The sequence below is a fragment of the Clupea harengus genome, chromosome 5 (assembly GCF_900700415.2).
Source record: "Clupea harengus chromosome 5, Ch_v2.0.2, whole genome shotgun sequence".
NCBI lineage: Eukaryota > Metazoa > Chordata > Actinopteri > Clupeiformes > Clupeidae > Clupea > Clupea harengus.
In genome coordinates this window covers 25,741,921-25,752,238 of record NC_045156.1, presented here as the reverse complement: position 1 = coordinate 25,752,238, position 10,318 = coordinate 25,741,921, and the positions used below count along the sequence as shown (strand labels likewise).

Below are 10,318 nucleotides of genomic sequence, written 5' to 3'. Positions count from 1 at the left end.
TCTAAATGAACGGTCTTTCGCCATCTTACTCATTGCACTGAGCGTTCGGGAATGTGCGACTACCAGTAACTTATCGTTTCGTTTCGCTGATAGCGCGGCCTGCATCACTGTAATGACACTGGGTGTGTATGATGATGCTCCAGGTTACATAAGTGACATACGCATCTAGTGACGCACACATACTTCCGCTCTGTGGCTATCTTCTGGTTTGTTTGGTTGTCAAGCGCAACAACTTTGTAAGCAACCGACTAGTAACACAGCTGGCGTGTGGCTGGGGTGCATGCGTGTCAAAAGAAAAACCACAGGCTCCACTACCCATGACTGCACACCTTAGGACAACATCAGCACCAACATTGGGCAACAATCCCTGCCCCTACAGAATCTATCGATTTATCATTTATTCATTTAGGTTATCCCTAAAGGAACAAGATTTCAATCTTTTAGAGTTTTAGTATGGTTATCTTTCTCTCTCCATCTGCCCCCCTGCCCACCCCAAACCCCTAACCGCACCACCGCACACACCTCCTCCGTCCTCCCCCTCCTCCTCGGTGCAGTGGGGTGTCCGGCTGGCCATCCTTTGGTGCCATGAATGCATCTGAGCCGTGAGCAGAAGTGTGAGCACTGCACATTCCTGGCAGTTCTATAGGAGGATTTCTGAAGGCCAGCGCCAATGAGCCTGATGGAATCCAGCTTAAACAAACCCCAAGACTGGAGCTGGGGCCGCACGCAATCTCAGACAATGCAAGCTCATTTACACACACACACACACACACACACACACACACACACACACACAAAGGAGAGTACTCACACTAATGAGCCCCTTCTGTACATTGTGTTACTCATTCTTCACCATCAAAAAGCTTTTGGTTAAATAAACCTATAGTGTCAAATATGATGATGAAGTTGTATTTTAACATGGATACTGTAGGTATATAGTTTACAACACAGAGTTCTCGTGGACATCATTGCAGATATGCAATAGCTTGAACCTAGATTTCACGAGGAGATCTTTATGTGTTTAAGGTCCGCCTCTCAAGTGGGAGGTAGCCTGTACTATACGGCAAAGGCTGTTACGAAAGCCTATACACTTCTCCTAAGGCTTGGCACATTAGCTAGAGTAAGCAATGCTTGAGTCTAGTCTGTGCTGCAGACTTCAGCTGTCCAGCTCTCTGTGCATTAGAGAGGAAAAGAAAAGAGAGAGACGCAGGTAGACACATGTGAGTAGGTTACTGAATCTCTTTGGCTATTCTCTTGCATGTGAATTAATTCAATGTTTATTTGTGGCTCGTATTATTTGTTGATGTACTACGTGATATGCACGCCCGCTCGTACAGCTGTAGCGTGGAAGCCAGCTGTGTAGCGAGTAAACAACATGTTTATTAAATTTCACGTCATTTGAAGTGTGTCAGAAAAGTGTATTAGCTCATGATGTTTACAGCAGCCTACGCAGTTTCCTCCAACAAGGGTGTGGAGAGGGAACTCAGACTTGATTTTAGGTTCAAGACCTTCTTACCACAACAAGGTCGCTAATGTTTTGAGTGTTGTGAGTTGAGCAGTCGCGTATAGCACGCATTTACATTAAAAGCATTTTACTAGCACAGGCAACGGGTTGATTTTAAATATCCAATACATGGTTTTAGCCGGTAGGAACAATTACGAAACTATTATTCTAACATACGATGCTACGGATACTCTACTCGACTACAGTAATGTGCGCCACGGTGCATTAAATATATTCAGTTTGGCGTGGCTACCTTGTTTTAGCCAATTGTAAGCTATCCAATGCGGCTGTAGTTGACCAGTTCAGACAGCGATCAAGCAATGTTTACATGAGTGTCTGCAGCACGTTGTACGGATGCCGAGAGCACAACGCTATTGCGTTCTTCGTCATGTTTGAAATGCGAATTGAGTAGTTAAGGTTTTAAATAAATTGCTTCTTTTTTTATTTTATTTTATTGCTTCGTTGGGAGCAGACGCTGTTTGTTTTTGTTTTGTTCCAGACGCAGGTGCGTGGATACAATAATTGGCCCATTTAATGGTAAATAAGGGCATGACTGATAATCCTAACGTCCTCTGTGATGTTTTCTAGATATTTTCGTATTTTTGTTTTATTATATAGTATGTACTAAACTTACATTTCTAATTAAGAAACGTTTGTTGAGCACAGTGTGTGTGTGTAAAAGAGAGAGAGAGTTATTTCAAAACTGATGCAGGTGTGAAATAAAGTAATTCAGAAATGATAATGTACACTCATAGCATGAGTCCTACTGAGACTTTTACATAAAGACCCCATATTCAGCAATCTCCAGGTCATTCTTTCTTCCACAGAATTCAGTGTGTAACTGCTGCTGTTGTCACTCAACTGCAAGAGAATTACATAAGGTCTCGGAAGATTACTTTAGTTTAGTGTGCCAGGTACCAAAAAGAAAAGAAAATCAGTTTTTCTTGAATTTATCTTTGGCAATGGTTAATGTGTATTGTTGAATCCAAAATCCACTTTTTTGGATCGGTTTCTAACCTCACATAGGTCTTTCTTTATGGCCGTTAATAATGACCATTATTTAACATCTGCCTGTTGAGCAGCCCGGTCCTGCAGCCCATCCTGACGGTCCATGCTCCTGCGCCTGCCTGTGTGTGTCAGGTGACCAGGCGGGATGGAGGCGGGGTCCAGCAGTCAGAGCGCTGAGGAGGCGGGTCTTACCTCAGGGGAGGAGCCACAGCCTGAGCCACCACGCCGTGGGAGGGGTCGGCCACGCAAACAGCAAGAGGTCAGAGGTTAAAATCATACCAGTGGGCATGGCACCAGTGGCCATAGACATACAGTATATACATGTCTATATATGTCTATGCCAATGGCTACTCCTAGCGGAAGCCAGGCTTCCTCAGAATTAAGTTTTTTGTCAGTGGCTTTCGGTACATTTCTCGAACCATCCTTAACATTTTAAGAGTATTTCTCAAAACAATTCGTACAAACTGCACAACACGATGAATTACCTGCAAAAGCCTGTTAACTCAGTCAAAATGCTTAGTTTATGTCTCAAAAGTAAATTATGTCAAAATTATGTCAATGTGAATATGTCAGTTCCAACAAACTGCAAGTCCTTTTGTCATGGTTTGTAACAAAGACAGTCAAAATACGTGTACAATACAAGTTGTCAATATAAAATGATATCCTGGAAGTGTGTTCCTTATTTCCACATTTCCTTTTTACTGTCTCTCTTTTACTCACAGTAATTTATCACCATACCAGATTATTGCATGTCTCCAACAAACAGCATTTTTTATTTATTTTTGCAAGTTGAATGCTATTCATGTTACTGACAGCAATTTAAATTCAACAAGAATCCAAGTGATTGTCGAAGAATATCGTAGTAGGATGCACAAAATCACTTGAGAGACTGGACAGTAGCAACACACACAACCTGCTGAGAAACAATGGACGATCTTTGCATGTTATCCAATCAATAGATAGAACAGTACTCAGCATTCCACCTGTGGTCCACCAAACCATTCCCTAATGCTGCTCCTGAGGAGAAAGTGTACAATGAGCTAAATTACCATATACAGTACATCATTTGGCATGCAGGTTTTTACAAAACCCCTCTCGTTCTCATGAATGAGATCCCTCTGAATGACTTTGAGGAAGGTAAGATTTCGTGTTCTCTAAGGCTCAGTGGTGAAAATATGACTGAACAGATCGTTGTTTGACATACTGTCACACCCTAGTTTCCCTCACACTGGCCTGGCACATTCACTTTGGCATGGTGGCCTATGAGGTTTTACACTAATTTTTCTTACATTTTTGCATAAATATGCTAAAGCATTTGCAAAATATTCAAAAGAATGATAAAATGCTGTTGTAAAGTACTACCAGAGCAGGGGCGTCCCTCTCTACCTTCAAGAAGCTTTTGAAGACCCAACTCTTCAGAGAGCACCTCCCTTCCTAACTGGCACCTTGACTAGCGCTTAACTTGCACTTCAGCAGTTACATTCCTGCACTTCCTTTTTCCTTTCTAGGTAGTTTTTCTATTTCTTATGTAAAGTAGTATTTATTGTTACACCAGGTTTTTTATTGCTCTTAGCTTGACTGTTCTCTCCCTTGTTCGTCGCTTTAGACAAAAGCGTCTGCTAAATGACTAAATGTAAATGTAAAGTGCACACATGAATAGATGATGTGGAGGTTGGACACAGTTTTAAGGATTTTAATTATGATCTGAGAAATGTCCCAAAGCGAGTGAGAAAAACTTTAAATGAGACGTGAACATCTAAAGCAATAACACATGTGGAATACACTTTTATGAAACATGTCACGCCATTACAAACTATTTTGTAGGCTACCTTTTATTTTTACCGTGACTATAGTGACTGGAAGTGACTGGAAGTCTGGACGTTTTCAAAGTCATATCATTGAAAGCCTCTCACTTTACAGTAGCCTAGGCTTGCGCTTATGTTTAATGCCGCCGACAGGAAGTCAGACTCTGTTCACGCCCACTTGGCCTCCTCCCTTTTTTTTCATCAGTGTTGTACCACTCTAACTGGACTGTACCACTCTAAATGGACTGTACCACTCTGACTGGACTGTACCACTCTAAATGGACTGTACCACTCTGACTGGACTGTACCACTCTAAATGGACTGTACCACTCTGACTGGACTGTACCACTCTAACTGGTCTGTACCACTCTAAATGCCCAGTGTTGTACCACTCTAACTGGAATGTGAAAGAGATAAAATGCCCAATGGGTGTGTACAGGAAGCCCACAAATGTTTGGCATCCATTAAAACATACAGTAAATCGCAAGTGGGCAGGTGAGGGAACCCAGCTTGGTGTTGTCTTAACACTAATCAGATTAGAAATACAGTCACGCAAAGATATGACGAACTATTAAACTGAATGCCATCCACTTTAGTCTGTGAGCTGCTATTGTAAACATATGCCAATAAAATACATGTAGTTACATTTCTTATTGCGCATCATTGCCTTATGAATAATTGGAATACGTGAAAGTGAGAGACAGTAGTCGTACAAAAACTGACAGTAGCAGTAAGTTCCCTAACCAAGTTTATGCTAAGGCTAGTTAGCCACGCTACCGACTGTTGAAGAGGACAGCATATGCAAGCAAATTAGCCTATTTGTCAAGGCCAGTTCACAAACATGAGAAAACATTCCATTGTCCATTGGTTGATATTTAATTGATCTGTCGGATTGTGTTGGATTTAGTGGCATCTAGTGTTGACGTTGCTGAATTGCTGAAACACAGAAGCACCCCTAGTTCGTGACTGCAGTGACACCAGTAGAGTTTCAGTGCACTGATCAGGGCCGTGGTGATTTGGAAATGAATAGACCGCTGAAAGTGGCAGTTGAAGACGACATGAAGATATCACGATATAGATGATGAGAAAGATGCTGAGACTACATACCACTCAGAGTCAGTTTACAGCCACTCATTCTGAAACATTCTCTTTTTGACTTTTCTCGATTTGCTCTGTGTGTCTCCCTCCCTGTCTTATCCTCTCTTCTTTTCTTGCCATCCCATCCTCCCTCCCTCCATCCTCTCTGTTATTCATTTTTCTGTTCCTCTCCCCATCTCTTTTTTTTCTTCTCTGTTCCTCTATCCACTTCTTTCTTTCTCTAATTCTCATCCTCCTTCCATCTGTGTCAGGAGCCTGTAGGTCCTCCTCCTCCCAGGAGACCTCGCGGGCGACCCAGAGGAAGTAAGAACAAGCAGGTCACACCCAAGGTACACACACACCCCAACTACACACACCCCAACTGCTGCCCCGCTGGTGCTGGAGATCTAGGTCTCTCAGAACCGGTGTTCAAATGATTGACCTCTTAAGAGGCCTCAGTCTCTTTTTTAGCATTCAGTGAAATATAAACTTGCCTCAAAAGATCACTCTTTTAGATATTCTCCATACTTTAATTAATCATAGTGTTTGAATAACAATGATATTAGAAAAAAGTTCTACTCAGATGTCTTAACTGAGCACATGAAGGTTCCTTTTTTAACGATGTCTTTAAAACAATTGGATGACAGTGACAAGTTCTGTCATCACTGCTTGTTCTTTCCACCATTGCTGATCCTGGAAGGGTTGTTGACCTGCGTTTCTTCACTCTGTTGCAGAAGGTAGAGCCAGTGGGCCAGAGAAGGCCACGTGGTCGTCCAAGAAAATGGGTGAGTTCACGACCCCATCACACTATTTTAATAAGCAATTATGTTATGACGCCCCCCTCTAACCTTTAACCTTTACTTGTCTTTTTTTCACAGCCACAGAAATTGAGTGAGGAAGAGCAGCAGGTAAGACTTGACACACTCTAGCAATATAACTCAATGTAAACAAACCAAAATGTGGACACTTTTCCGTTTTGCTTTTCAAATTATTTGTTAGTATGGTCTTCAGTTTATACATAGAATGGAATGGCTGCTGCATTGTATGACAGCATAATTAACATTGCTTTTTGATAGACATCTCAAACCACGTCAGCTCAATTCAACCGTTGGTACTGTCAGGTTTTTTTTCTTTGTTTTTTAGAACGCCCCTCCCTTATCAGTACATGGCATAGAGACAGCATATCTATCGCTATGCCTCCCATCCACATTAGTAACACTCAACCTGGAATTAAGATTTTTAAAAAATTAAAAACTATAAATACATGCAGTTTTTGTTGCCAGTTAAAGTATTGAAAAAAAGCTATTGTTCATTTTCTGATAGCATTTTTGTAAATGATCAGTAAAATTAGACAGGAAGCTCTGTCCAGTATGTTTTCATCTTTTTCAATCACCATTTATGTTGTGGTGTAAGTAGATGAGTTTGCTACCAGTTCATTGCCAATGTCTTTGCTGGAGCATAATGATTTGACTTCTCAGTTCACAGTCAGTTGAGAAGCAATTATTGGTCATTGGACTGATGTGAGTGAGTGTCTCGCTGAGTGTCTCGGTGTGTGTCTCGGTGTGTGTGTACAGTTGAACTACTAAAAACTGTGGCTAGTCATAAGCCTTAAAGAAATGAGGTCCCATCAACAAGTTTTTGCAGTTGTTATTGGAAACAGGAGTGTTTGAGTTCTTTCAGTAGTGTTATTAAAGAAAACCCCTGTGCTCTTTGCATTTGGGAAAGAAGAGGCCAGCCAGGTCACATCACTGCTGCTGGGCGTATAGAAGCCACCAGGCAGGGACCTGAAACCCTGAAGAAACTCCCGGTGCACTCATAGAGGCACCTGCCAGAGGCTGCACAGAAATTCCCCCAGACTCTTTCAGACGGGCACCAGCGCAGCCCAAATGACTCAGGAGCAGCAAGGGAAACTAAATACTAAACTGTCACCAAACTCACCACTTTTCATGGTTTCCTGGCCTAACGGTCATATGTCTCAGCCGTGTACTTGTGCATATTCTTTCTCTCTCTCTCTCTCTCTCTCTCTCTCTCTCTCTCTCTCTCTCTCAATCTCTCTCTCTCTGTCTCTAACACACACACACACACACACACACACACACACACACACACACACACACACACACGCAGTCTCATTTCCACCTTTCTGTGTGTCTTTCTCTCCTTTCAGGCTCGTGTCAAAGACGTTGCTCCACCCCCTGCGCCCCCCTCTCCCACAGCGCCTCCACCCGAGCAGGGGGGGTTGTGAAGGCGGCTGGTGCTGCCTCAGGAGAATCGGTTGGTCTGTCTCTAACCTCCCTAGCCTCCACACACACACACACACACACACACACACACTCACACACACACACACACACACACACGCAGCAGTCACATCGGGTTTGCCTCACACAGGTGCACTGATCCCAGCCCCCCCCCCCCTCAGGATGTCTTCACACACACACACCGTACACAACAACGCCTCCACCCCTCCAGCTCTTCTACGAATGCAGAATACTCAGGATCTCCACTCTGGACAAAGCACAAGAGTTTACATTTATCTGACAATGCTTGAAGAATCGCATCAGTGTTTTTAGGATAAAACGTTTCATGTTCTTCTCAAAAGGTGTATGATTGTTATTTTTAAGCTGTGTGCATCATTACTGTAAGCTTCGAAAAATTGGTGTGACCGAATGTCTGGAAAGTTGGATTAATCGTTTCAAAATGAAATACGGGGCACATGAAATCGAAATGAATTTGTATTTGACAAGAAAAAATTCATATTGTTCAAATGAATGAAATTAATTTTTGAAATAAAAAGATAAATTAGACAGTGTATTAATCTTTGACAATAATGCAAACAAATGGTTAAGTCTGTAGTCTGCACAGTGCATTTAAATCAACCTATGGTAATGGTAATTTATGGCAAAGTATGAAAAATGTTTCTGTTTCCATTCTCACTCACAAGATGATGTGGTTTCTGAAGCGTCATTTACCTCCTTGATCTTCTGTCTTCTTGGAAGTCATACACAACCTTTCAATGGAAGTGAAATTGAGAGCGTGTGATTGGCTCTCCTCCTGCATAGATAGCTGTCAGCATAAGGTTTTTTTTTTCTTTACTGTATATGATACATTGACCTGATACGTGTATATATATCTCAATTTTTCTTTCATTCACATTCATCTCATTCATAGTTTATTATTCTTTGGTCAATCATTGCTAGTTTTAATGTAATTCATTTACCTGCATTCCCTTTCTTTCACACATTCCCTCTCTGTATCCCTTTTATACTGGATGTATCAGTGGGATATAAATATATTTTAAAATGTAGATATCTTTCAAATTTCACAATTTACACACAACAGATCATTTTCCTGCACATAGCTGTAATACCTCATAGTATACACAGTATCCTATTTTTCTCATTTTTTAATTGTCATTGATTGGCCCACCATACTGGTTTTGCATGTTACTATGACAGTGTGTACTATTTTACATGTCCTACTCACATACTTCATAATGATTATGAGATCTCTCTGTCAGAAATACGTGGATGATACCCCTGTATTCAGTGCCTCAGCACAACTCAGTACCTCCAAAGTTTCAGATCATGCTCACACTAAGAGTGAGTGCTCCTCTGAGCCCAGAATCCTTCAGCACAACGTACCTACTTGATCTACTCTTCAGACATCACCTACGTGAACAATGCAAGTCCGCTGAGAGATGCTTCTGTTTAGCCTGTGGTACCAATGTTCTCGCCTTCAATCCCTCCCCTGCCCCACTTACTGCCAATTACTGTACATGTTGGCCCTCTCTGTGTGGAATCATGAGTGATACCTTGTCATGTCATAAAAAGCATCCCGCATTCACCAGACAGCCTTTATTTTCTTCAAAGCCAAAAATGTTCTCTTTTTGTTGCATATAAATACAAGTGCTCTGTTTTCAGGACAAACAAAGATGTTCTCTGCTGGTAAAAATCACTTTTAGTCTTTTATAATTATAAAGGTTTACTAGAATCTTTTGTTCAATTAGAATATTTGTTCACATCTGTTCTTTGTCAGTTTATGCTAGATCATTGTATTTTGTTCAGGTTAATTCAGGTTTGTGCCTTTAGGTAGTTTGTCTTGGTTTTCCTTGCTTGTACCTGAAGAAGAGAAAATTGGAGATGGTCTTTCTTTATACCTCAAAGGCAGTATTTTGTTGTATTTTTTAAGTTTCTTGGATACATTGCTAATAAATTTTCCATGAGTTTTCCTGTCATACACTTGTTTGTTGTTGTGATGTTGTTTGTGTTGATATTTTATATGTCTGTGTTTTTAATTACAGTGCATGAAATGCCCTGTATTGTTATTCCTAGGCTTCTTATACTTCTTCTTCTTCTTACCGACTTCTGCGATTAATTCAGCTCGAACCGAACTTAGAAACTCCGTTCAAACTTTGTCGCGTATGTCTTGTAAACGACACTTATGCTATGTATTTTTCACTTTTCTAAACTTAATATCTCCACCCTAGTCTCCACCCGTGCCTCCACCCTTTTCTACACCCATGCCTACACCCTAGTCTCCACACTAGTCTCCACTAAACTTTATACTTTTTAGGATATTAAAGAAAAACTAATACAAATTTTCCCATTGACTTACATTGGGCCATTATGACATCATAATAGGGTAATTAAACTGGCTTGCACCTGTGCTTCACTGACACCTGCGCCAAGGTTCCAAGGCTCCTCTTCTCTCTGTCCCTCTCCATTCAACTGTATAACTAGGAATATTAAGAGACACCTTCCATACTCTACTTCTTTTTCTCTCCATCTTTCTCTCTATCCCTCTCACTCTACTTTCTCTCACACTCCATCTCTCTGCTTCACTCCATTTTCACTCCTTCTTTCAATATTTTCCCTCTTCACTCTCTCTTTACTGTCTTGCAGAGCCACTCTTGTTCACTCTT

At 41.3% G+C, this 10,318-nt stretch overlaps 1 protein-coding gene across 1 annotated transcript; it reads left to right on the top strand.

The window, feature by feature from the left end:
• Positions 1-2: 2 nt before the first annotated feature.
• On the top strand, positions 3-9,631 carry si:ch211-161c3.6 (high mobility group AT-hook 2b). Its single transcript, XM_031568286.2, has 6 exons — positions 3-1,220; positions 2,587-2,771; positions 5,667-5,744; positions 6,129-6,179; positions 6,273-6,302; positions 7,562-9,631. Exons 2-6 carry the CDS (start codon positions 2,658-2,660, stop codon positions 7,637-7,639), a joined length of 351 nt encoding a protein of 116 aa, XP_031424146.1. The 5' UTR covers positions 3-1,220; positions 2,587-2,657; the 3' UTR covers positions 7,640-9,631.
• Positions 9,632-10,318: the final 687 nt, after the last annotated feature.

Bases quoted from the DNA above. Each gene is read 5' to 3' on its own strand.
- si:ch211-161c3.6 (XM_031568286.2), top strand. From the start codon at position 2,658: ATGGAGGCGGGGTCCAGCAGTCAGAGCGCTGAGGAGGCGGGTCTTACC. The intron at 2,772-5,666 runs GTCAGAGGTTAA...CATCTGTGTCAG, and splicing joins GGCCACGCAAACAGCAAGAG to GAGCCTGTAGGTCCTCCTCC. The intron at 6,180-6,272 runs GTGAGTTCACGA...TTTTTTTCACAG, and splicing joins GTGGTCGTCCAAGAAAATGG to CCACAGAAATTGAGTGAGGA.